The following is a 26,705-nucleotide window of genomic DNA, read 5'->3' on the forward strand; positions in this document are numbered from 1 at the left end:
AGGGATCGGCTTTTGCCAACGACAGTTTCCGCGATTGACGCGAGGGGGAAATACGCGAAGCGGGGCAGACACCCGGCACGTCTGTGTTCCGGCGCATCTGTTTTGCGGCACGCATTGCCATTGGGTGGTTTTCGACTCCAGCGCGGAAATCAGAGGAAAGGGTAAGACTCGTGCGCGAGTGATTCTTTTTGCTGGTTGTGTTTGCTCCGATTTTTTTTTTACCGTATTGACTGTGGTGTGTGATCTGTATTGGTTCAGTTTATGTGGATAGGAGCGTGACATTGTTCTACTGTTCTGTTATTATTCGATTGTCAACTACTTTGAAGACCTTGTGGTGGAAAACTAGTATATAAATGTTTTAAGTAAATATTGTGACTTCTGCTGTATTGTAATGCATAGTTTTATGGTGCTTCTGCCCCCTTCCTGAGATACCGATTTAGCTACATTCTTTTGGATTTGCGTAAGGTGTTTGGTAATATTCCCCATAATGCTGTGATGGGCAAGTTAGAGGGGTGTGGATTAAATTTTCGGACAGTTAAGTAGAAAAAAATGGTTGGATAACCGCACCCAAAGAGGAAGGAATTGGTTGGATAATTGTACCCAAAGACTGGGTTGGCTTCTTGTTTGGTTGAAGTGTGGTGGTTAGTAGAGTGCTGCAGGGCGTTTATCAGTGATCTAGAGGTTGTGAAGGGACTACTCATCAAATTTGCAGAGATAAAATACAATCAGATTTGGCTACATTGGACAAATGAGCAATTGTGAACAAGAGGAAGCTTAATAGAGATAAAGGTAAGATTTTATATCAGGGTGGTAAATAAAGTTATGCACTTGTACCAGCTGGAGTTGTAGTGTGTGTGACTAGGATCTTGGAGGCTTTAAGGTGGCGCAGGGAGGCAGCTAAAAAACAAAAAACCCAGCCACTTGAAAGTCCTCCATTGGGCTAATGGAGTTACACCACCCACTTGGTCCTGCCACTGCATACCCAGCCCTAAAGTCTGGGGCCCTGGCCACTGTGCGCCCAGCCCTAAAACCCAGGTGGAAGCTGACTAAAGTCAGCTCCACTCCCAGGAAGGCCCCCTCTCACTCCGGAACTGGCATCCAATTGGAGACAAGCATTCCTCCATTGTGGCACCCTCTTTGGGGTTTTGCCACTGGGAAGCTGAGGGGTGCCGCACCTCCATTGGTCCGTTTGTCCCACCCCCTGATAGAATTGAACCGTAAGTCTTACTGAGAAAAGCTGCAGGAACTGAAAAGGTTCAGCCTGGAGAAAAGCAGACTGAGGGGGGATATGATTATTCTTTTTATGTGAAGGGTTGTCATTTACAGAAGGGTAGGGTGCTGTATTAGCTGGTAGTGGAGGATAGGACTCATACCAATGGGTTCAAATTATGAATGGGAAAGTAGTGAAAGGATATTAGGAAAAACTTTTCTCAGTAATGGCAGTTCAGTGGTGGAATTGGTTTCCCAGAGATGCTGTGGATATCTCCTTTCTTGGAGATGTTTACGTGGAGTTAGAATGATTATTTTTCAGGACTACTTTAGGTCATCCTACTTGGTGCTATGAATAAATTCAAAATTCTAACCCATTTTATAGAAAACAGATATGTAAAAAAAAACACCTTACATCTATTTGACTGATGTTGTGATTCTAGAGGGTGGAGGCCTGAGATGTTCTTCCCTTTTGTTACAAAGGTTTTGGAAGTATGTTAGAAATCACTGTACAGCTGAACATCACCTTCTGTTCTTTTAAGCTTCGGTCATCATGACAACAGCATTCAGCAGTGATGGAGCTGACCTGATACAGCGGATTGTAACTCCTGCGAGAGTAGGTGGACGTCCCCCAGCCATGGGGCTGGAAGAGTACTATGAGCTGGACAGAACAACTGCTTTTGTACTGGATAACAACTTTACAAAGGTTAGATAATATCTTGCATCTTAGCAGAAGGCAATATACATAAATCTCAGTTTTGCCTAGGGGACTGAGGTCCTATTTATGTTGAGGAGTAATGTGGCTACTATGACAAAATCAGTTTATGTGCTGTGAGTGCTGTGCTGGTACAGTTGTCGGGGGGAGGGACTCATCTGTGCTCTGTGTAGCAAGTGTGGGATGGTTCTTGAAAAATTATCTGTTCTGGGCTCTTGTTACAGGTTGCTCTTCAGTTTCCTGATGAGCTCTTGTCCGATTCAGCAACTATTGCTGCCAAGATGGAAGAAACAACTGGCTCAAGAATGTACATTCTGGGAGACACATCGTATGGCAGGTGGGTTTGTGGAGTAATTCTACACACCATGCAGATGAAGTGTTCTAATTGGGCTTCTCATAATAAAATGTCAGCAGTTTGTGCCATAGTCCTTTTATGTCTTTGGTGTGCTCAGCTGGGTTACAGGAAGTACAAGTCCTTAGAATCAAAAACTGTTCCCATTGGGTGGCTCTAGCAGTGCAGTTTTCCCAGGTGTTAGACGTTAGGCTCCTAGCAGGCAGAGTACATAAAGAATGCAGTTTCCTTTGTGCTGATGGAGTTATAGTCTTGCTTGCAATTATCAGTGACAAACATTTGATTGATGGATGCCTCAGAGCTAATGCTGTTGCTTTTCTGTAGCTGCTGTGTGGATGAGGTGGCAGCAGATCATGTGAACGCTGAGGCTGTGGTGCACTATGGTCCAGCCTGCTTGAGCCCTTGCTGCAAGCTACCGGTGCTGCATGTGTTTGGCCGACAACCACTAGATGTGACACGCTGCGTAGAAGTCTTCCAGGAACTGCACCCTGACCTCCAAGCTCATGTTATTGTTCTGAGTGATGTGGCCTATTTTCATGCCATTGGTAAGTCTGAGTGGATTACAGTATGGCATCTAAACAAAGGAACACCATAAGCTCACCCCAGTGTTCAGGGTAGGGCAGGCTTGTTCAAGATACTTGAAGTCAGGATATGAAAGTGCTATTGGGGGTTGTGTGGTCATTTTCTAATCTTTAATTGTACTGTCTCTGTCTCCTCCAATTTTGTTTCCTTGGGTTTCCTGTTTAATCTGAAAGTAGCTTTGGCTACTCCCATAGCTAGGCCAATGTCTTTATACCTCAGTGCATACACCCTTGTTTCATGTTATGCATATAAACATCTATATACTAATCCCTACTATGCACAAATGCATACAATGGCCATTAAAAGCACAACAGTCTAGTATTAAAAGACAAAAACCGTACAGAAGTATGTCAGTGCAATTTATTCTTTTGTAGTTTCAATGAATGAAATCAGGAAGGAGGTCCACCCATGCTTCAGAACATGCTTAAGTTCTAAAAGAAACATAAATGCTTACCAGAGGGACTTAATATGTTTCCACAGATGTAAGGTAGAACAGAAAAGAAATTTCAGCAGTGAAAATGTTTCTCCTTTATCAGGTATTCCAATACTCAGGACAAGAAAGATCATGTTCTGAAATCCTCTTTATCTCAGGCTTTTCATTGTTTGTGTTGCTTGAGTGATGTCCCATCCAGGCCTTGGTTCTCAACTCAAACCTGTTTGCATGCCTCTGTCTTCTCCTGCTAGTTCTGCTCTGGCAGTTTTCCCCATTCATAGAACTTGGTGACTGGGAAGCAATAAAACAGTGGGTTGGTAGCCATATTTTTGAATTATCTGAGGGAGTTGTGTGCTCAGATACATGATTGGCTAGCATTGTTCTTCTGTTTTTCCTCAGATAGCCTGGCCTCTCAGCTGCGCCCCATCTACCCTAATGTGGTCTTCTCTGAAGTGGATAGCAAGGAAGCTCTTTCATCAGCCCAACCAGATTGTGGACTGGTGTGTCAATTTGGTCGGCGCTTCACAGTGAATGAACAGTGTGGTCTTGCCAACTATTCCATGTTCTATGTGGGTTGTGAGGGCCCAGAGCTCACAAATTTTATGCTAACCTGGAACCAGTGCCCATTTAGTTCTTTCAACCCTAGGACAGGTCAAGGAAGGTGGGAAACACTGGATGTGAACCGAACTCTGCGAAGGCGCCTCTATCTAGTAGAGCGGGCACGGGATGCCCAAGTGGTGGGCATTGTAGTGGGCACTCTTGGTGTGACAAACTACTTGTCTGTGCTGGAGCATCTGCAAGGAATCATTCAGCAGGCTGGCAAACAAGCCTATACCCTGGCTGTGGGTAAACCCAGCCCTGTAAAGCTGGCAAACTTTTTGGAGGTGGATATCTTTGTGTTAGTGGCCTGTCCCCAGAACTCCTTGCTGGATTCCTCTGACTACTACCGACCCCTAGTCACACCCTATGAGATGGAGATGGCTTGCAATCCAGCACGTGCCTGGACAGGCAGATACATCACTGACTTCTGTTGTCTGCTACCAGGTAAGACTGCTGACTTCTGCTTCCGCCTACTAGGATCTGTGCATCGGGAAGGTGGGTGTTTGCCAGTCTCCCAACCATCAGCCACCAACTAACACCATGCACTGTTAATTGAATGCCCTCCCCACCCCTCCTGTACTCCCGTTTTTTGCTACCTGGGTTTTCCAGGCCACTTCATCCTCATGATGTTACCTTGTAAAGTATAATCAAAAGACTGGGAGGTGCAGACTATAGGCTAAATAAGGTGATTATATTACTCTCCAGCTATAGATATACTTTAGGTTTTAGCACTATTAGTTTTATTGCAGAGTTAGGATATTTTTATATGTAATGTTTTTAGACATCTGCAAGCCACCCTGAGCCCGCCTGTGGTCGGGAATGGGCGGGGTACAAATGAAATATAAATAAACATATGGGCAGCAAGTCCTGCTCTGTATTCTGCTCTCGGTGACCATTCCTTTACCAATTATTGAAACTCCACTGAAAATTTGGAATGGCATTGCTCAGCCAAAAGGTTTGAAAACTGTATTGTAATAAAAACTGAGATCCTGAAGAAGCTGATTTGCAATTTTAAATGTGGAAGTTGCATGGACCCCCCAATATCCTTTTCCTGTGCCTAAAGCCAGCACCTGAAACAGCTGCCCCTCACACCCACAGAAGTATCAGCAAGACTTTTTACGTGGAAGACTGCTCAGACATATAGTCCTGCACTTGCAGTGATATAGTCTGGGAATGGCATGTGCTGTTCTGCATGGTTGAGTTGGCTCTTAGGTGGGTAATAAAAGAACCATCATTTTAGTAATATGTCTAGCTTAATTGCTGCTTCTCTTTCTGAATGTCTGCAGGAGCAAGTGAATATATCCCCATCCCAGACAAGATAGCAGATTCTAACAGGGAACCTGACATTTCTCTAATCACTGGGGAGATGCGCTCAACTTGTCTCTGCACTCCACCAGAACCAGAGTCAACATCTGGCACTGCTATGATCTGTCACAACCACATCCAAACTGTGGCTCAGATTAGTCCAGCAGGTAAGTGCCTTGCTTGAGTAGTCCAAGAGCTGATAGTATTGGGAAGCAGGGAGAACCCACAGTAGATTCAGGTTTGTAAAAAGGTAACTTAGAAGGTGATAAATCTCATCATATGAGAGGTCTGCTTCAAGGCATTAGAAGACAAGACAGTTTAAAAGACAGGGATGTGATAGAGGCTTCAAAAGTCAATTTAGTGCAGTAACCACAAATCAGCAAGTGAATAACAAAGTCATCTGACTCTATCCATAGCTGTCATTAGGTGAAGTGATGTGCCATAGTAGTCCTTGGATCTCTCATCCATCATATGAACTGTGCTTTCAGCTTTGCTCTTTTCTGAAGTGATGTCACGGGTGTAATTTGGGGAAAATGGTTTGTGCTGTGATAATTCCTTCCCTTCTGTCTATTTTAGCCTCCTTCTTGGAATCACGCAGTTGGAGAGGGCTGGAGCAGAAACTTGGCAAGACAGCAGTCACTAAAGCTGTACCAGGACGCCAAGGGATTGCTATTGCATATGAAGATGAATCCTGCAGATGATGCAATGTCATGGAGTGTTCAGGGATTGGGGGTGGAGAGCCACTTTCTTCACTGTGGTTATGCTATCAAAGATATGGTTTTCATGTGAAAGCTGCCGATTTTAACAGCCTCTCTCAAACTTATTTGGACAAGCCTGAAAAGTAGGAATGCCAGACTTCACATGGACCAGTCAAAATAATAAAGGTATTGTTTTGATACAACTATATCAGATAATAACTTACTTGGGTCAAAATTCATTGGAGGAAAGCCCAGCATGAAGAGAAAATTTTCTCCTACCTCTTGCTCCCGTTTCAAAGGAGTCTTACAGCCCCATCCAAAGGGCCAGACACCTAGACATGTTGCCAAAGCCACTCTGCCACCCTATATGAAAAGCATACTTTTAGACTTAGCAGTACCCTTTTTAACCTGGGGAATCCATTCTTGCTGGGTTTCAGTTAGTGTGGTTTTAAATAGCTTCCAAGCACCCTCTGGGGATTTCATTCTCTTGAATTTCCCTTTCATCTTCCTTCTAAAAAATCCTTTCATTTTTGTATAGTACCATCTTTTGAAATCAAATGTTACTATTTTGGACTTTTGGATTGCTCATCCTCCACAATCATATATTTGTGCAGGACCTATATAAAAGGTATATTTTTTTACCCAGCAATTAAGCAGGGAATGCATGCAGTTTAGGTTCCTAGCTTAGAAGAGTGAATTATTCCCTAAGATGTATGGAGATTCCCTAAGATGTATGTATGCCACATCTCAAAAAGGATATTGAAGAGATAGAAAAAGTGCAGAGAAGGGCAACAAGGATGATTGAGGGACTGGAGCACCTTCCTTATGAGAAGAGGCTGCAGCGTTTGGGACTCTTTAGTTTGGAGAGGAGACGTCTGAGGGGGGATATGATTGAAGTCTATAAAATTATGCATGGGATAGAAAATGTTGACAGAGAGAAAATTTTCTCTCTCACAATACTAGAACCTAGGGGCAAACATTGAAAATGCTGGGGGAAGAATTAGGACTAATGAAAAGAAACACTTCTTCACACAACGTGTGATTGGTGATTGGAATATGCTGCCACAGGAGGTGGTGATGGCCACTAACCTGGATAGCTTTAAAAGGGGCTTGGACAGATTTATGGAGGAGAAGTCGATCTCTGGCTACCAATCTTGATCTGAGATTGCAAATGCCTTAGCAGACCAGGTGCTTGGGAACAGCAGCAGCAGAAGGCCATTGCTTTCACCTCCTGCATGTGAACTCCCAAAGGCACCTGGTGGGCCACTGCGAGTAGCAGAATGCTGGACTAGATGGACTCTGGTCTGATCCAGCAGGCTAGTTCTTATGTTCTTATGAGGATGACTCTAGGCACTTTGTAGAAGGAAATGCAGTCTGCACTCACCTTTAGAATGATTTCAGTTCCATGCTATGGTGTACTATGAAGCTATGGCATACTAATGATGCCTACTTATAAAGTGTTTTTTGTGTGTGCATGCGTGCTCACATAAACAGGGATCAAGATCCGCACTTTGCTGGCAGAAAGTGACTTTTCCTTCAGTTCAACTGCTAACATCTTTGCTGCTCAATTCCATTAGACAGCTTTCCAGGTGGGGACAGTATTTCCTGACAAGACAGATAGTACTGGTAAGGTCTGACCAGGGATTTAAGGCATCACCCATTCTGGAAGTGGTTGCATGCCCTTTCAAACAACATTTATGTAGCCTGGGCTGCTCTTGGACCCATGCCAACTGGTGGATAAGCAGTTGGCAGCTGTGGCCATGAATAATTCTTATTAGCTTTGACTGGTCAGCCAGCTACAGCCTTTCCTGAGCAGAAGTGATCTAGCCACCACTATGCATGTCCTGCTTACATTTAGATGGTAGATTGTTACAATATGCACTATATAGGGATGTTCTTGAGAAGTGTTTACGATGGTATCACCAGAATGCTGACTGCACTAAGTTGTAGGGACCACATCACTTGAGTCTTGGACTATTTACACTGGTTCCAAATTTATTTCCAGGCTCAATTCAAGGTACCTTATATACTCGCATATAAGTCTACTTTTTCAGCACATTTTTGGTGCTGAAAAAGCCCCCCTCGACTTATACGCAAGTGAGTCCCACTTAATACTTGTGTGGTGTTCCCCCTCTCCTGTCTTTGCTCTTCTCTGCCTTCCCCCTTTCAGCCACTTTCTCTGCCTCTGCCTTCTTCTCGGCGGCGGCCGGCCCCTGTCTCTCGGCGGGTAACAGCCAGTTGATCCAAGTGAGCTGGACAAGCAGCAGGATGGAGAGGTCATTGACAGAGACCTTGGGATTGGTGAGATGCGGGGTTAGTGGCAGAAACCGCCAAATAGCACCCGACTATATTTATTTTTGAAATTTACCAGTAGCTGCTGCATTTCCCACTCTAGACTTATACTCGAGTCAATAAGTTTTCCCAGTTTTTTGTGGTAAAATTAGGTGCCTTGACTTATATTCGGGTTGACTTATACACGAGTATATACGGTACTTATCGTGACATTTAAAGTACCATGTGGTTTACAACGAACATTACTGACAGACTCCCTATGCTTATGAACCGACCCAGCCACTGTGTTCATCTTCAGAGGCCCAGCTGTGAGTGCCCCCACAATCTAAGATTAGGCAGGTGGAAAACCAGAAAGGGTCTTCTTGACTGTGGCACCAAAACTCTGGAACTCTCTCCCCAGGGAGATGTCTGTTCCCTTGGTGCCATTTTTGGTTCCATTTGGCATTGCCTCAGTGATTTCCTTCTTGCTCACCCAGTGTTCTGTTGATTTATGTTTTCATATGTATTTCAACTCTGGGTTTAATTGCCTTAATGATGTGTCATACCACACTAAGGCAGACTACAGAGGCTTTGTCCTATTCCAAAAATGTTGCTGCAGCTTTTTCAAAGTCAGTCAGATCCTGCCTCTGACACATTTCTTATCTACATCCCTCATTGTGCCGAGGCAACAAGTCAAGCAATCTGCATGACTCTGACGTGAGAACAGATCACTGATTTGCAGTGGTGGTCCCTCTGGCAGCTGTGCACCATTCCACACAACCCTTCTCTTGGTCCACTGCTGCCATCTGGCTGCTTATTTGGTGTGTGTGAATAAAATACAAAATATGTGATGGTTTTGTGTGTGACAGGCAATAGTGGTGATTTGGAGATTCAAGGTGCTTTGAAGCACAACAGGAAGTTCTTGGGATCCTGACAGCCATTTATTTTTCCAGAAATGAGAGACACAAAATGCTGATGTCATAAGGAGAAGATGTATCTGCTCAGAGAGAGAACCCTTTGTCTACCTGCCAGGGGAAGGAAGATGGATAACTGCTGCAAAACATAATCTGGGGGTGGAGATGTGTGGAACATGTGCTCCAGGATGATTGGAGCACACCTTCCCACGTCAGGCAAATTCCCTAATTCTGGATTGGAGAGACTTCTCTACCCCAAGACAGTGCAGGAAGGATTAAATGGTTGAAACATCTGTTAGTCTTGATCCAAATGCTGGGAGCTGGATTCCTCTGCAGGGATAAGAAAGGGTCTGGAGGTGTATCTGTTTTGCAGACATCCAGGTAGAGATGTTGGAGATAACTATCCAGTGATTGTTAAAATTAGTGGGCAGGCCCATTCAAAGCCTGCAGTGGCCAGGGATGGCACTGCCGCAGGAAGGCAAGACCAAAAAAAGAGAAAAACTCCTCCACCGTAAAACCCACCATATGGCTAAATGGACCTATGCCACCAAGAGCCCAGGCACTGTACTCCCGGTCCTAAAGCTCTGGTCAAAATTGACTAATGTCACCTAGTAATGGCTCTCCCTCCTCTGCGCTCGCATGTAATCACCTGCTAGCACTTCTCTGCAGCAGTCCCGACTTCCAGGTTTTGATGCCATGGAGCTGAGGGTGCCTGACACCTGCAAATGCTATTTCCCTGCAAATGCTATTTCATCCTTTTTAATAAAAAGCCATCAGGCTGCAATATGTGTAATAGTGTAATATATGTCTAATGTGTCTAATATCTAACTTAATAGAAAGCCATCTGCTTTCTATTAAATAGGATTAGAGAGAATTTGCATGTCCTGCGAGTTCATTTTTTATGCTGTATTTATGGTTTCTGCCTTTACCTAAACTCACGCTTTTGTGGTTGGTGTTGCACTTGCTCCCTGCGCCAGTACAGGGAGAAAATGTACCAGCGCACGGCTGCGCTGCTCTCCCCAGCTCTTCCACCCCCTCCCAGATAAGGCCATTAGTGTTCTATTTTATGTTCTTTCCCTAAAATCTGTAATGGGCAAGCGCTGATAACCATTTTCCCTGTCAGTAATCTAGCTTCATCTATAGTAATAATGTCTTTTCCGGTTTCAGAAAGCAGATTGTGACTCTTCTTCATGTGTGCACACTTGCACGCAGCATCAGCTGAAATAACAGTAAAGCTCTGCCCTTTGCTCTTGCTCAGCCACAGACTTGTCCAGAGTTCTCCAGGTCACTTGTAATGTAGGAGTCTGGGTTTTAACCTGGCCAGGTGGCACAACGAAGAGAAATGTGCTTTACATGCATACAAGAATGTAAAAATGCATAGATCTGGGATGGGTTCATGACAGCTGTTACTTCCAGGAAGAAGCATGAGGTATATTGCCAATGGTGTAAATTAGCACAAAAATCAATATACGGAGAGATGTCTGAGGAACCCACAGTAGGCAATGCCCAAGCAGCAATTCTAATTTTGATGAAGGAACTTGTTGTCTATGAACATCACAGGTGATCTTTTAATGCCTGCAGTCCAGTAGCAGCAGCTGGAAACATGTGGAGTAATTTTCTTCCCTAGTAGCCCTGTATCTTGGACCAATACCTGCACACTTACCTGGTCTCACCACCTGTTGCTCTAACTTTCCTTTTGTATCACTTGGGCTGTTATGTTGAGGGCTATGAAAACTCCCAGCCATGGGATTTATGGTATTGACAACATGCCATTTTAAAAGCTCACTTGAACTCCAAACAGGATGGTGACACCCCCCAGGAGCCACAAAGCAAAGGGGCTTACAGTTGGTGATCAGCAACATGTACATGTAAAAGTATGTATGTTTTCACACTTCACATATTTCTCAACATCTCAATCTTCCCATAGGTGCTTCACCACTTATTCAGAGTCATAAAATCTATTTACATTTTTGGCATCAAGGTTTAGCAAGATGGGAGAGGAACAGTAATAATGCTGCATTACTAATTAAGAACATCATCCCTTATTGAGGAGCTGTGCTTATTGGTCAAGGCATATGTGTTCGTATCTCCTTCACCCTTGGTGTAACACTACAGTGGCAACCTGTTCTATTCCATTTTTAGTACTAATAATATTATCTTCACATACACAACCTTTATACTTATTCTAAGGAGGTTAAACAGTAGGGGACTTGGGGCGTAAGATCCCATATGTGGTGATCAGGTAATTTTTTGCTAGGCATTGTTCTTCAACCTCTTCCAGGCTACTTATACCAACTATCAAGTGAAAATTTGGATGCTAAAGTGGAGCTAAAGTGCCTACCAGCTTCCAAAGAGCTGTGCCTATAACTGATAAATATTGTGCCAGCCTAGCTCTTAGTGCTTGGCCACAGATATCTCTGCAGAAGAGGTCAAGAGAAGGTTACTTAGCTTCTCTCTAATAATATAATAAGCTGGCAAAATGAATTCAAGTACATAGTACATAGCTTCAGAAAGTACTCATTATTACAGGGAAACTTCAGTAAAAAAAATCTGAGATCAGAACCAAAGTCAGAGAAAAAAACAAAGGTATTAGTGGCTGATTATGCATGGCCAGGTCCCCCGACTGCAAAGAGAATTGGCCAGGGAATCTTTTGTTTCAAGTAATGTTTGGCATTCTTACCCACTGCCCTGTTTGGAATTGTTACCCGCTGCCCTGTAGGCATTACTCATCAGCTGTCTTTTTGCTTGCATCAGGTGTAGGGGTGATATTTCACAGGTTCTCCATCATGCATGTGTGTAATATAATTTGTAATATAATCTTCCATTTTTATCTTTAATCTTATCAATAGATCAATATATCAACCTATCGACATATCAATATGACATAAAAAAGGTGAACTGTTAAAGAAAAGTCTTGACTACGGCATCTACACTTTATCTTTTGTGGGGGAGGAATATGCAAACTGCAGAAGTGCAAAAGGACAACACAATCTGCTGTTTGCTAAGCTCCCCAGGTTCATGATCATTCCTATCCCAAGGTGCAGTAAACCCCATACGTCAAGACTGATGGACTTTCCCCATTGGGGTCTGGAATCACTGATTGCTTGGTATAAGCCTGGAGACATCCCAGTTTGATAATCAAATGCTGGGGCAAATCGGGTGTTTGGACTGTTTGACTAGTCTTATTATTTTTACTCTTTTAGTGTTAGTATCCATTTATCAAGACAGTTATTTAAATATTTTTTAAAAAAATCAAAAGATCTAAAGATAGGCAGGAGCAGGGAGGCCACGGGCAATAGAAATGATATGAGAGGACAAGAAGAGGGAAGTAGTTGGCAACAGGGACGAGAATGAGGGGGAAGCATGCAAAATAGTGCAAGGGAGTGAGGGGGTAAGACAAGGTAGGCTGGCTGCAGATTGTAGGGAAGAGGTCCGGGGCAAACCTGTGCCTCCTGGCAAATCTGTCCTGCTCTGGCAGCAAAGCAAAACTATAATCGTGCTATAAGTGGATTTGCTTGCTGTGGAGAGGGTAGAAAGTAAAAGCAGGGCTAGAGGAAATACATCCATACAAGAAATCTTGCCGCCATACAGCAAACACCTTGTGCATAGTTGGCCAGTGATGCAGCACACATCCATGTCCAGAGGGTACATGTTATCACTGTTTTCCACTTTATCCAAATGCAGTTAAAACAACAGATGCTGAAAACACCATCAGATTGCAGCTTTCTTCCTAGGAAGACACATGCAGCCCCTACTTAGGAAGTGCTAATTAATAACATCTTGCTCATAATGAGCCAGCTCTAACTGAAAATGTAACCAATCCCTAGCACCACTAAACCAGAGATTTCTCCTGTAGTTGGAGTGGTTAATTTTTCCCTCTGGAAGCTGTAACCTGGAAAACAAACTTTTACAAAACATTTGCTTTCTAGGCTTGAATGAACTTCACCTGCCTAAACCAGTACAACTCTCATTTTAAATACCTGTACTGTGAGTATGCCAGAAGTTACTCCTCAGCCTTCAAGCTCTAATCTCAGACTGTGAGCATGCTATTTTTGTATGTATGATTTTTTTTGGTGTGTTCTGATTTTCTTCTGTAAAAAGTTTCTGGAATTCACATCGCTCCATGGTATTGTTACCCTTTACTTAACTGGAAACAGATTTGAGGGAAGCTGTCAATACTAAATTGCAGACATGTATGAAAGTTGATCAGACTACTTCTAGTCTGTCTTTTGAGAAGTATGTATGCACATATGAGTGCTTTCGAATTTACCTGGAATGAGTTGTTCCATTAGATCGGCTCTAGTTTTGCCACATTAACCTTCTCCTAGATAGAAGAAAAAGCCTCCTTTTCCTAATTTATGCCAAAACACAGATGTGATATGGTCCCAGATGTTGATCTTCAGTAGCAGATGCAGCCAAGAGTTCATCAAATCTAATGGAAAAGGCTACAACTCTTTCAGTGTTTTGTGCAGCTAGCAGTTATTCTTATCCCAATAACCTTGAACAGACTAGCATAAATACATTCTATGCAAGATGCTTCAGTTGTTGAAACAAGAGGATCACATGGAGATGCTAGGAACTGGTGATGGCAACAGCCCTTTCGATGACAGCATACCGTGCCAAGGCCATACAGAGAACCCACAAAATTGCCCCTCCCTCCCGAGTGCTTGCTGCAGAATTTTGATTCTGTTTCTTTGTCCACAAGGCTTATTTATTAGCCCAATCAATCTAGGCAACACAGAACTGAAGTTACTCTACAGATGCCACAAACTTAAGCCTTCCTTCCCCTTTCCTTTCCCCCATGTCTTTCAAAAGCTATGCACCCCTTTCCCTCTTGCATTCACCAATAATTACCAGCTTAGAAACAGCCTTAACATAATTCAAGGCTGCAGGGCCTAACACTTCAGTCAGACACAAGCTGCCTCATGCAGGGCAAGGGCAGACTTTTTAGGAACAGACAATACCACAGATATGTCTACAGGAGTGTGCTAGGGAGATAAGGGGACAGTCATTGCACCAGTCCAGCGGGGGAAAGGGGGATCATCTTCAGCTTGAGTCTGTGCTCCATGTCCTTGTAGCCTGCTGCCGCTGAACAAGTGGTGGGGGTTAAGAAACAGCCCATTCTTGAGTGGAGCAGCCTCCGCCAGAGCTGTGGGGTTGTTCTTCTAAGAACTGTTCAGTAGCAGCCTAGGGCAGTGGCAAGTGGCCAGCAGAAGTGTTCATGCTCCAATTTCTTAATACAGGGCTCCTCAGTAGTCTGCTGTGTACTCAGTGCCATGCAGTCCCCGACAAAGCAGTGTAAATTCCTTCACCATATCTTTCACACGTCGTTTGTTTACACGCTCTCTGCTAACACAAAGAAAACATAGTGAAAGACTGACACACAAGAGTGGTAATTCCAGATGGGCAGCTGAGTTAATCTGTAGCAGCACAATAAAAGGGGGTCCAGCACCATCTCAGACAACATTTATTCCAGGACAAGTTTCCATCAAGTGCATCTGATGAAGTGAGTTCTATTTCACAGAAGCTTATTCTGGGATAAATTTGGTTTGCCTTTGATGTGCTGCTGGACTCTTGGTTTACAAGTATGGAAAGTGGTAGTATGAGAGGAGGTCACATAAGAAGACAGCAAGTGTCACTGGTTCTTACACAGAAGAACATCTCCCAGTACTATGTTCATGACAATCACAGCACTCAGAGTTGACCATGAGACGCATAGTTAGCAATGTATAGTTAGCAATGTATAGTTTCCAGAAATGTTGAAGCCACAGAAATAAAATTCTGTAAAAACCTCGCATGCTTTGGAAAAATTAAATTTATGCAATACTTATTTTCTTATAAAGCCTAATTGTATTGTTTATAATGTAGAGTATGGAATTATAAGAACATGAGAACATAAGAACAAGCCAGCTGGATCAGACCAAAGTCCATCTAGTCCAGCTCTCTGCTACTCGCAGTGGCCCACCAGGTGCCTTTGGGAGCTCACATGTAGGATGTGAAGGCAATGGCCTTCTGCGGCTGTTGCTCCCGATCACCTGGTCTGTTAAGGCATTTGCAATCTCAGATCAAAGAGGATCAAGATTGGTAGCCATAAATCAACTTCTCCTCCATAAATCTGTCCAAGCCCCTTTTAAAGCTATCCAGGTTAGTGGCCATCACCACCTCCTGTGGCAGCATATTCCAAACACCAATCACACATTGCGTGAAGAAGTGTTTCCTTTTATTAGTCCTAATTCTTCCCCTCAGCATTTTCAATGAATGCCCCCTGGTTCTAGTATTGTGAGAAAGAGAGAAAAATTTCTCTCTGTCAACATTTTCTACCCCATGCATAATTTTGTAGACTTCAATCATATCCCCCCTCAGCCGCCTCCTCTCCAAACTAAAGAGTCCCAAACGCTGCAGCCTCTCCTCATAGGGAAGGTGCTCCAGTCCCTCAATCATCCTTGTTGCCCTTCTCTGCACTTTTTCTATTTCCTCAATATCCTTTTTGAGATGCGGCGACCAGAACTGGACACAGTACTCCAAGTGCGGTCGCACCACTGCTTTATATAAGGGCATGACAATCTTGCAGTTTTATTATCAATTCCTTTTCTAATGATCCCCAGCATAGAGTTTGCCTTTTTCACAGCTGCCATGCATTGAGTTGACATTCCCATGGAACTATCAACTAAGACGCCTAAATCCCTTTCCTGGTCTGTGACTGATAGCACTGACCCTCCGTAGCGTGTATGTGAAGTTTGGATTTTTTTGCCCCTATGTGCATCACACATTTTGCTACATTGAACTGCATTTGCCATTTCTGAGCCCACTCACCTAATTTATCAAGGTCCGCTTGGAGCTCTTCGCAATCCTTTGTGGTTCTCACCACCCTACATAATTTGGTATCATCTGCAAACTTGGCCACCACGCTACCCACCCCTACTTGGTCATTTATGAATAGGTTAAAGAGCACTGGTCCCAAAACGGATCCTTGGGGGACACCACTCCCGACATCTCTCCATTGTGAGAACTTCCCATTTACACCCACTCTTTGTTTCCTGTTTCTCAACCAGTTTTTAATCCATAGGAGGACTTCCCCTCTTATTCCTTCATTGCTGAGTTTTCTCAACAGTCTCTGGTGAGGAACTTTGTCAAAAGCCTTTTGGAAATCCAAGTAGACAATGTCCACCGGTTCACCCCTGTCCACATGCCTGTTTACACCCTCAAAGAACTCTAGTAAGTTTGTAAGACAGGATTTGCCTCTGCAAAAGCCATGCTGACTCTTTCTCAGCAGGTCTTGCTTTTCTACATGTTTTATAATTTTATCTTTAATGATAGATTCTACTAATTTACCAGGAACAGATGTCAAACTGACTGGCCTGTAATTTCCCGGGTCCCTCCCTAGATCCTTTCTTAAAGATTGGTGTGACATTGGCCATCTTCCAGTCTTCAGGGATGGAGCCGATTTCAGGGATAAGTTGCATATTAAAGTGAGAAGATCAGCAATTTCATGCTTGAGCTCTTTAAGAACTCTTGGGTGAATGCAATCTGGGCCAGGGGATTTGGTAGCATTTAGTTTATCAATGGCTGCCAGAACTTCTTCCTTGTCTACCACTATCTTCGCTAGTTCCTCGGATTTGCCTCCTAAGAAGCTTGGTTCAGGTGCAGGAATGTTCCTCACCTCCTCTTGGGTGAAGACAGATGCAAAGAATTCATTCAGCTTCTCTGCAATCTCTCTGCCATCTTTTAGCACACCCTTTGTTCCTTTGTCATCTAACGGGCCTACCGCTTCCCTTGCTGGCTTCCTGCTTTTGATGTACTTGAAGAACTGTTTGTTGCTGGTCTTGATGTTCATGGCCATGCGTTCCTCATAATCCTTTTTTGCCTCCCTTACAGCTAACTTGCTTCTCTTTTGCCACCATTTGTGTTCCCTCTCATATTCTTCATCAGCCAAACTGGACTTCCATTTTCTAAAAGACATTTTCTTTTTTCTGATAATTTCCTCAACCTCTCTTGTTAACCATGGTGGCTTTCTTTTGGACTGGGTGCTGCCTTTTCTAACCTGTGGAACCCATTCCAGCTGAGCTTTTATTACTGTGTTTTTAAATAACCTCCAAGCATCCTGGACAGTTTTGACTCTCTTGATTTTCCCTTTCAGCTTCCTGCGCACTATCCCCCTCATCTTTGAGAAATTTCCCTTTCTGAAGGCAAATGTAACTACATTAGTAGTTGCCACTTGTTCGCATGCAGAGATACTGAATCTGACAGCATTGTAGTCGCTGTTCCCTATTGGCTCAACAACACTGACTTCCTGCACCAGGTCCTGTGTCCCACATAGAATTAGATCTAGGATCACCTCTCCCCTGGTTGGTTCCACAACCATCTGCTCTAAGCCACAGTCATTTAGAATATCCAGGAATGCTCTGTCCTTACTATGACCTGAACATGCATTTTTCCAGTTTATATGGGGATAGTTAAAATCACCCATTACCACTACATTTTTGTTTTTTGTTGGCCTCTCTAATTTCTTTTTCCATCTCAGAATCCTCTTGTGCACTTTGGTCAGGGGGACGATAATATATTCCTAATATTAAACTGTCCTTCATACCTGGTATTGATATCCACAGTGATTCTGTAGGGGAACCAGCTCCCCTTGCATTGTCTATTTTATGTGATACTATGCTCTCTTTGATGTAAAGGGCAACTCCACCCCCAATGCGCCCTGTCCTATCCTTCCTATAGAGCCTGTAGCCTGGTATAACAGCATCCCACTGGTTCTCCTCATTCCACCATGTCTCTGTAATGCCCACTATATCAAAGTCCTCCTTCAAAACTCTGTACTCTAGCTCCCCCATTTTAGGTCGAATGCTTCTACTATTAGCATAGAGACACCTGTATACCCTGTCTCTGTCCTTAACCTGGGATTGATGTGCTTTACCCTCAAGTCTTTTGTAGACACTATCCCTTGTCACATGCACATTGCTATGTTCCTCGCTTGTATGTGGTTGATTTAGAAAAACCTCCCTCTCTGTCTGCATCCCCATAGATACTGTATTCCGAACCGAAGTCACCTCAGCTCCTGTCGGCTTTCCCCAGTGATCAGTTTAAAAGCTGTTCTGCCACTTTTTAATGTTGAGCGCCAGCAGCCTGGTTCCTCTTTGGTTAAGATGAAGCCCGTCCCGTTTGTACAGGCCTACCTTGTCCCAAAAGGTTCCCCAGTTCCTGACAAATCTGAAACCCTCTGCCTTACACCACCTTCTCATCCACGCATTGAGACCCTGTATCTCCACTTGCCTAGCTCGCCCTGCGCGTGGAACGGGTAGCATTTCTGAGAATGCCACCTTGGAGGTCCTGGACTTCAACCTGTTTCCTAGCAGCCTAAATTTAGCTTCCAGAACCTCCCGGCTACATTTCCCAATGTCGTTGGTGCCAATGTGGACCACAACTGCTGACTCCACCCCAGCACTGTCTAAAAGCCTATCTAGACATCCGCAACCTTCGCACCAGGCAGGCAAGTCACCATGCGGTCATCACGCCTCTCACAAACCCAACTCTCTACATTTCTAATGATCGAATCACCCACTACAAGGAGCCCCCCACCTCCCCGAGGGGTATCCTCAGTGCGAGAGGATAGCTGATCACCAGTTAAGGAAGGGATCCCATCTAAGGGAGCATCTTCCCCCACCTCAGACTGGCACCCTCCATCCCCAAGGCCTTCATTCTCCATGACATCTGAAGAGATGTCACCTTGGGAGTGGGATCCGGCTGTTAGGTCCCTGAAAGCCTCGTCTGTCACCCTCTCTACCTCTTTCAGCTTCTCCAGGTTTGCCACCTTAGCTTCAAGAGAACGCACACGTTCCTTGAGTGCCAGGAGCTCATTGCAGCGAGGGCACACCCACGACTTCTGTCCTAGTGGCAGATAATCATACATGTGACACTCAGTGCAAAACACTGGAAAGCCCCCATCCCCCTGCTGGCTTTCTGCCTTCATATCTGATTTGTTTAGATATTTGAATATTAAGCTTTTAGTCACTGCCCCCCTGGAGCTATCTGCACATACTATCTGTCAAATATGTCCTTATTAATTTAAAAAACAAAAAAATTAAATTAAAATTGCGCGCGCCGTTAGGCACGCGCCGCTGGTTCCAGAGACTGAACTAAAGCCCCACCTCTCAGGACAAAAGCCCCACCTCTCAGGACAAAGAGGAACAAGAGATGAACTCTGTTAACCCCTGTTAAGCCCCACCTTCCAGATTCAGCAGCCTTACAAGGAGAAAAAGAGATAACCCCTGTTAAAATAACACTGTTTTAAAAGCTGTGGCTTTGAGAAAAGCCCTCCAAAATGAACACCAGCAGGTCACTCTGCTCTTCCTGGCCAAGTCTCTTCTGCTGCTACTCCTCTCTGCTGGTTCCAGAGACTGAACTGAACTATACTCTTGGTAACATTTATGAAATTTAAAATTATAAATCTCAGGCATCTTGGACCCATGGACAGGCATGATCTGAACTAACAGAATTCTCTAAAAAGCAAGTGAACACATAATCAACACACAGAGGAGTGTTAGCCCCCTACAATTCATAGACTAGTGTGAAGTACTTGTGGCTCTTCATGCAGAAAATAATGTGTGGAGACCAAGTCTTAAAAAATAAGAAACCCAAGCAATGTTATGAAAGGTAGCCATCTCACTATAGGACACAAATATAAGTATTAGCTTAGAAACATAATTTATTTCTAGTATCTGTGCAACCCGTCCCTGCTTAAATCTACTTCCCAATACTTTGTACTTTCTTAAACACCTGAATTTGTTTCAGTAATATTTTTCATCTTTTGTGAGACATGGGACTGAAGTAAAGAGGTTACTCTTGAGACCATCAGCACTGAGGAGCTAACAAATCCATAGTAATGCTACCCAAACTTTAAGGCTTCTCAGCCTGAAGTAAGCTCTCCACTGCAGGAGAATCCGGGGTAGTGTTGTTGAGAAGCTAAGGAGCTGCTCTCTGTGTGAAATGGCAAGGGGTTTCATGTATAGGGCCGTGTGCATGTTTGGGATGCAAATGAGATATTCAAGAGCTAGGGAACCCTTTCACAGTTTCCGACACTCAGTTTCCCAGGAAAGGCACAAAAAAGAAGCTCACCTAAGGATTTGCTGACTAAAGATTTCCTTCTGCTCAGGAGTGACCCGGGCTGATGGGAAACCATCCTGCTGCATCACTTCCTTGATCCAGATGCTCAAGTAACTGAAGCAATGCTTGTTGAGAGCAAACAGGATCTCAGCCAACTGGTCCATCAAATTGCGTGAGGCTTGGCCACCGACACCCTGCAGGAGTGAAGCAAATCCAGCAGTTTTGTTTTTTTTTTTGAGCAAGCTGAAGTGCATGAAAAGCCTCAAACCTAGGGGATCTTTGACTGGTTGTACCAAATCTGGATGAAGAGCTTCAGTATCTTCTATAGCCATGCATCCTTCTTAAGGAAGCTTCTTATCAAGTAAACATACACAGGACCAGACTGCAAGTCACCTGGGGACATTCTGATAGCAAGGAAGCAGAATTGGCTAAACCTATTTAGCTAAGTGAAACAACACACCAACCAATGACACTACATCACTGCTCCCGTTAAAACACTGTTTCCACTCCTTACCTCAAGCACAGTCTGCAGCAGCATTTTGCCATTTTCATGGACCACCTGACCTACAGGTGGGATCTCCCCACAGCGTGGTAACAGTTCAGTCTGATTTAAACAAAAAAGAGTTATGAGAAAAACTGTCTTCCTATCATTTGGCAGAAAAAAACTTCTGTGCCAGGTCAGGGACTGGACAAACAGATTAAGATACCTCTTTCTTCCCCCAGACACAAAAATCACACTGCAGAAGAAAAGACACCCACCCCCACATGACAATTAATAGTGGAAACATCCTTTCAAGGGCCTCTCTCTCACCAACACTGGATGCTTCTCCACTTTGTTCCAGCTGTAGTGGAACTATGAGTGCTTCTGAGCCATCTGCCCAAACATGGCTCAGACAATAATTCCATCATTAGCAGAGGGTATATATTTATTATCTGAGTTGTATCCTGCCCTTTTCTGGAAAAGCTGGGCTCAAGGTGGCTAACAACATATGATATACATATACACAAATGACAATGGGAGGCCACCACCTAGAAATGATTTTGTTGCTTCAAAGGGGACAGAAAACCAAAAATGAGGAGACAAAGAAAACACAAAGGAGAAGGAAAGGAAGGAGAGAAAGGAAGGGGAAAAGAGGGGAAGAGGCCAGCTAATATAATACTGTCTCTGTCCTCAACCACAGGTCTGGTAGAACATATCCATCTTACAAGCCCTGTGGAGCTGCACCAAATCCTGCAGGCCATGAGTCTTATTAGACAGAGAAGTACCACCAGGCCAAGGTTGGGACTGAAAAAGCCTGCAGACAGCCAACAATCTTAAAGCCAGGAATTGTATTGGAAGAAGAAGCCTGTAGACAGCAACACCATTTAGGTTGCCCTGTAGTTCCTAATCTCAGTTTCCTAATATTTTCTTATATTTAGCACCACCCACAAATCAACCCCTCTAACATTCTGCCACCAGAACATGGTAAACCCAAGCTCCTTTCATGGCCTCTGGCACTACTGTCCAACTAGACATTCTCATAATTATAATACTCACAAAAAAGCCACATGCAGATTTGACAGTTGGTGCTTCAGGGAATTTCAAGGAGATCACACCTAGAAGAAAAGCAGCTCTAGTCAAGACTTAAACTAACACCCCTCACAGCTTTCTACATGGGTAGGGAATAAGAGATAACTTTCCTTCCATAAGTAACAAGAGGCTTCAGCCTGTCTGGTTTGGGAGATGTTTCCATATTAGAAAAAGGAGGTTTGCCCCAATTCTAGCACCCATCAGAAGCTTTAAGGAGCAGAACTCTACCTCACTAGAACAATTTAATCAATCATTTCACAAAACCCAGTTTTACGGGCCCTGTCTACTCACCACAGTGGAACACTGCCTTGACATCCAGGCTGCTACACAGGAACAAGTCAGGTTTCCGTTTGAGTGCCTGAAAGGTATATACACATACACAGAGAGTAAACACAGCTCTGCCAAGCCAAGGGCAAGCAAGTGCCACAGAGCGGCTCCCTGGCCAAGACTTGAATGTGCACTTACCTGGCCGTTGGCCAATGGTGCACAATAAGGCATATGTGCAAGAAAAGGATACAAGCTGGAAACTTTTGAAGCCAAGCATAACTAGGACCTCTGTTTACTAGGAGTCTCTGAAGAGACATGCAATTGAAATATTACCCAGATACAAACTCATAGGAGTCACACTTTGCTATAAAGATATTCACAAGTATAGGCAGTCACTTCTGGTCTACAAGGAAAAGGGAACAGTACATTTTTTCCACTGGTTTATTTGTTTCCGATATATAATGTTGCTTGATCGCGTATGTTAGCAAACTACAACTAAAGTGTAATGGCATCTTAAAGATTAACTCCACTTATTACAGCATGAGCTGACTTATGTATCCAATGTAGTACATTTGCCAACACTGTTCTTCTAATATCTGTACAAATGGCAGGCTTTCTTTATGAAAGAATCAACCAACACAAATTTGACATAAATCACAGTATTCAGAAATAGGTGAACATTTTAATCTTCCTGGACATACTGCTTCAGATCAGAAAGTCACTGTTCTACTCCCCCCTCACTTAAAAAAAACACTTCAAAAGGAATATACAGTGCTATGTTAGAATTAAACATGTGCCCTGCATTAAACAAAGACATGAGTTTTCTTACCCACTATAATTTTAGCAGCTCAACAGGACCTATCTTTTAGAAACTTTTAATTTGATTCTTAACATATTGCATCATACCCAGTTAATTTGCCTATGCCTCAGATTTGTTCTTCCTTAACCTACTTCATTATACTTTTATTTATCTGCCCTGGAACTTCTGATGTCTCTCATCTTCCACTTAATGGAACAACTTAACTCATTTTTGTCCCTTATACAGAGAATCACAACAGATTCACACCAAGCCTATTCCTGCCTCCAATTTATCCTTTCTCCTTTCTCCTTTCCCTTCTTTATTTTTTTTTCTTATAGAAGCTCACATAACTTTTTTCTTATTTACAGGATTTAAACTTTTCCTTTCTGTCCAATCAAGGACAACATGAACAATAACAATTAAAAGCAGAAGATTATAAAGCTATCACTTTAAAACCAAGAATGAAATAATATATAAAAAACACAGACCCAGCAATAAAGACACAGGGCAGGAAGGAGGCAATACAAGACAAATAAAAAAGTCTTCACCTGCTGGGAGAAGATAGTGATAGGAAACAAACAGACTTCGCTGGTAAGGAAGTTCTATAGTTTTGATGCTACAACTGACAAGGCTCTTTCTTGGGTTTCCACATGTCTGACCTTAGAAGTAGAAGGCACCCAAATCAGGGCCTCAGAAGATAACTGTAGTGGTGAGGAGGGTTTCTATGGGAGCAGGTGGTCCTTGAGGTATATGGCTTTAAAGTTTTGCACTAATACCTTGAATTCAGCCCAGAAATAAACTGGGAGCTACTATAGATGGACCAGAACTGGAGTAATATGAATTTGAAGAAGTTGGCTCTGACTCATGAAAGCTCATGCTGAAATAAATGCAGCTAGTTTTTAAAGGCACCCCCAGACTTGTTTTTTTATTTTTCTATCACACAGTTACATACCATTCTAGAATTAGCATATTTCAGCACCGGAGACAGCAAGTACAGGCAAGATATTTAGAAGTCTAAAATTGTTTCAGCACCATGGACAGTACTCACAACTATCCTCTCATTCCTTAGAAAGCGGCATGCTCTGCCATGGTATTCCCATAAAATGGTCATCCCATTGGCCAGCAAGAACCTTCCTCCACAGAACCATGTGAAGCATATGCTCTTTTGCTGAAGCACCATCACTGTTTGCCCAATGTGGCAGTCAACTGAACCCTAGTGATATTAGTCACAACTGCAAACAGAGGTTGCAATGCTTTTTGTTCACTCAGTTCCAACCTTCCCTGTACTAATTTGCCAATACTGACCTCATCCAAAGCCACATACAAAAGGAAAGATGACATATGATCTTCTTCATCATGCATTAATAAGGTGGTGCTGAACTTAAAAGTTTATCTGTGGTAAAAATTTGCCTGGAAGGATCACTACATTTTCCAATCCCAAAATCGACTTTTAAAACTGGCACCAAGTATTGTTCATTTGTTCTTAACAGTATGTTTTTTCCCACCATCACATTACAGAACATTTCGCTACTGTTACTTTGAATCCGGGCTGGAGCAAGGGGGAACTGCGTCCGGGGCATATGTGCGCCCCACACCCCTGCCACGCCCACCACTGCCATGGTCTGCGCCTGGTGCATCATGCACTCCACACCCCCTTGGCGCTACGCCACTGTTTTTCATGCACACCTTTTTACATTTCTTTAAACTATCACAACAAATTAAATGGAAAACAGCCTTTGACATAAGCATTAGTGGAACAACATTAAGAAACCAGGAAGATTTGACTATTTTAAAATTACACCTTGCTGAACAAAGAAAGGAAATTGTAAGGTAAATTATGAAAAAGTGCATGTATTGGTTTTCTGAGGTGTTTTTATTATGCTTGATTTGCTAGTTGCCTTGGTTGCCATGACTGGGCGGAACGGCAGAATGTAAATACTGTAAACATATCTAGAGTATGTTGGAGAGAGACGTTGAACAATAGTTTTCATGTGCTTGTTTACTTCACTGAATAAGAAATTTAATTAGTTGCCCAATAATCTCATTTCAGCAAAATGACTCTTGTGTTTGGTATATCAACTATGTTTGGTATGAAAAAAATCCTTCCACTGAACTCGGCTATCTCTGCACAAGTTTAAGGTGATCTGCCTGGGCAGAGTGTGTAGAGTGTTTACCCAACAATTTGAAATCATCCTAGGCAAGATCCACCAGTTGTACAAAAAAAGCAAGCAGCAAATATTATTAAATCTGTTAACGCAAAATATTTGTATTTGACAGTGAAGAAAGTGAGTACCAGAAAAGGCCCACATAAGATTCAATAGTTCTCTGCTTGCCATAAACCTTGGGCAGCCTGTCAAATGTGAAGTTTTGCATTTTCACACCAGAATAAGAAGAAGAGCTTGCAAGGAGACTCAAGGTGGCTTACAAGCTCCTTTCCCTTCCTCTCCCCATTACAGACACCTTGTGAGGTAGGTGGGGTTGAGAGAGTTCCAAAGAATTGTGACTGACCCAAGGTCACCCAGCAGGTTCACCAGATAAGCCTCAGTCACTCTGGTGGAGAAATGGGGAATCAAACTCGGGTCTCCAGATTAGAATCCACCTGTTCTTAACCACTACACCACCCTGGCTCCAGATCATCTTCAATATCTGACCTAGAACCAAGAACCAGAAAGAACTTGGGACAAGGATGCACCTCAGTGAGCTCTTTGCCCTGCAAAAACCACTAATTCTTTCATGTATTTAGGACATCTATTAAGCCCTTATTCCAAGAGCTAAAGCCCTCTGATCAAAAAGGCTGGTGGTCATTACTGGTGGTCATCACTGTGCTCTCAGTGGTGGCATCAGTCCTTTCCAAAATTTCCTGTCTAGGCTTCTCTATCAGACTCAGGCCTCAAGTCTCTTTAACAAGACTACTTGTTATTTTAGAATTATTTGTTTCAGAATAGTTTATAATGGATCATACTATACATTATGGGGTTTTTTATTGTGGGACTGCCAAGAAGAAGAGGAAGAGGAGGGGTGTGTGTATTTATGTAGCAGTAAATAAATAGCTGTTTTTCTCCCAACACCTCCTTGTTATATCTACACTCCAGAGCAGTGTTGCCCATCCTGTGAGTCAGGACCCAGAAGAGGGTTGTGAAGCCTCTGAAAGTAGAGTGTAATCCTCCTCTGCCCTTTGCATTGCTGCCTAGCTCTCCTCTTCCTCCTTGACACTTTTTCATTCTCACCCCCCACCCCAAGGCCATTTGTGATAATAATGAGGAGGGAAAAAAGCCAATCAATAACTTTACAGTAGTCACTGGAAGAAGGAAAGAAAAGGCTGGAGACAGGGTGGGGGTGTTCAATGGGACATCACAAAAACTACAGGAAAGTGGCACGTGCACATGTGGGCTTCATCTTGGTGCTCCCCCTTCAGCAGCCCAACCTCTTGATCAGCTGACTGCAGCGCCTCACTGCTTTCTACTTGCTATGGGAGATGTACCCATCTTCACCCACCTCCTAAACTGCCCCAATGCACACACGGGCCACCTCAAATTCCACTCTGGCTCAGCAGTCAGAGAAAACAATGAGGGTCTCCTGCACTCTGTAGTTGACTTCAGGAGGCATCTTGTAAATGCTCTACTTGGAATAGAAAACTCTGGTTTCTATTTATTTTATTACATTATGTCACACCCATTCCCAACCAGGGTTGGGTTCTAACACATTCTCCCCCATGAGTAATGGACTTGGTTACTGTAATGCAGACTTCTTAATTTCCCAACTCATACTATCAGTAACGTGTGGGTTAAATCTTACCTTTCATTACACTGAAGGCACTAATGAGGTGGTTAAAGTTGGCATAATGCTCATTGTCCCTGGTATCCCTGATGAGAGCAGGGGTGTCTGGT

The 26,705-nt window shown here is 43.4% G+C and overlaps 2 protein-coding genes across 8 annotated transcripts in view; one reads left to right on the forward strand and one right to left on the reverse strand.

Annotated features, from left to right (window-relative positions):
- Positions 1–5: 5 nt before the first annotated feature.
- On the forward strand, positions 6–13,193 carry DPH2 (diphthamide biosynthesis 2). Of its 5 annotated transcripts, XR_007244587.1 has the most exons (8): positions 169–789; positions 1,752–1,915; positions 2,149–2,261; positions 2,601–2,821; positions 3,691–4,335; positions 5,178–5,363; positions 5,773–6,080; positions 11,929–13,193. XR_007244587.1 is itself a non-coding variant. In XM_048497349.1 (7 exons), exons 2-7 carry the CDS (start codon positions 1,763–1,765, stop codon positions 5,895–5,897), a joined length of 1,443 nt encoding a protein of 480 aa, XP_048353306.1. In that variant the 5' UTR covers positions 6–161; positions 1,752–1,762; the 3' UTR covers positions 5,898–6,097. The 5 variants fall into 5 exon arrangements, 4 of the variants coding, with proteins under 4 accessions (XP_048353306.1, XP_048353308.1, XP_048353305.1 ...); XM_048497349.1 differs by lacking the exons at positions 169–789; positions 11,929–13,193 and adding an exon at positions 6–161 and having other exon boundaries at positions 5,773–6,097; XM_048497351.1 differs by lacking the exon at positions 11,929–13,193 and having other exon boundaries at positions 138–235; positions 5,773–6,097.
- Positions 13,194–13,768: 575 nt separating this feature from the next.
- Positions 13,769–26,705, reverse strand: part of IPO13 (importin 13) — a 69,225-nt gene continuing 56,288 nt past the window's right edge. Inside the window, exons 16-20 of one of the 3 annotated variants that reach the window (XM_048497345.1) lie at positions 22,044–22,110; positions 21,720–21,778; positions 20,697–20,786; positions 20,195–20,376; positions 13,769–14,428 (exon numbers count right to left, since the gene is read on the reverse strand). In XM_048497345.1, coding sequence (XP_048353302.1) covers positions 14,329–14,428; positions 20,195–20,376; positions 20,697–20,786; positions 21,720–21,778; positions 22,044–22,110 — 498 coding nt within the window. In that variant the 3' untranslated portion in view covers positions 13,769–14,328. Of the gene's footprint in view, positions 14,429–20,194; positions 20,377–20,696; positions 20,787–21,719; positions 21,779–22,043; positions 22,111–26,705 lie in introns of those variants that run through there. The other 2 variants (XM_048497347.1, XR_007244586.1) reach the window with 2 other exon arrangements.

Source organism: Sphaerodactylus townsendi, linkage group LG05, assembly GCF_021028975.2.
Source record: "Sphaerodactylus townsendi isolate TG3544 linkage group LG05, MPM_Stown_v2.3, whole genome shotgun sequence".
NCBI lineage: Eukaryota > Metazoa > Chordata > Lepidosauria > Squamata > Sphaerodactylidae > Sphaerodactylus > Sphaerodactylus townsendi.

What these genes read in the sequence shown, in the direction of transcription:
- DPH2 (XM_048497349.1), top strand. Translation starts at nt 1,763, where the DNA reads ATGACAACAGCATTCAGCAGTGATGGAGCTGACCTGATACAGCGGATT. An exon ending in TGGATAACAACTTTACAAAG is followed by an intron (nt 1,916 to 2,148) that starts GTTAGATAATAT and finishes CTCTTGTTACAG; the next exon opens with GTTGCTCTTCAGTTTCCTGA. An exon ending in CTTCTGTTGTCTGCTACCAG is followed by an intron (nt 4,336 to 5,177) that starts GTAAGACTGCTG and finishes GAATGTCTGCAG; the next exon opens with GAGCAAGTGAATATATCCCC.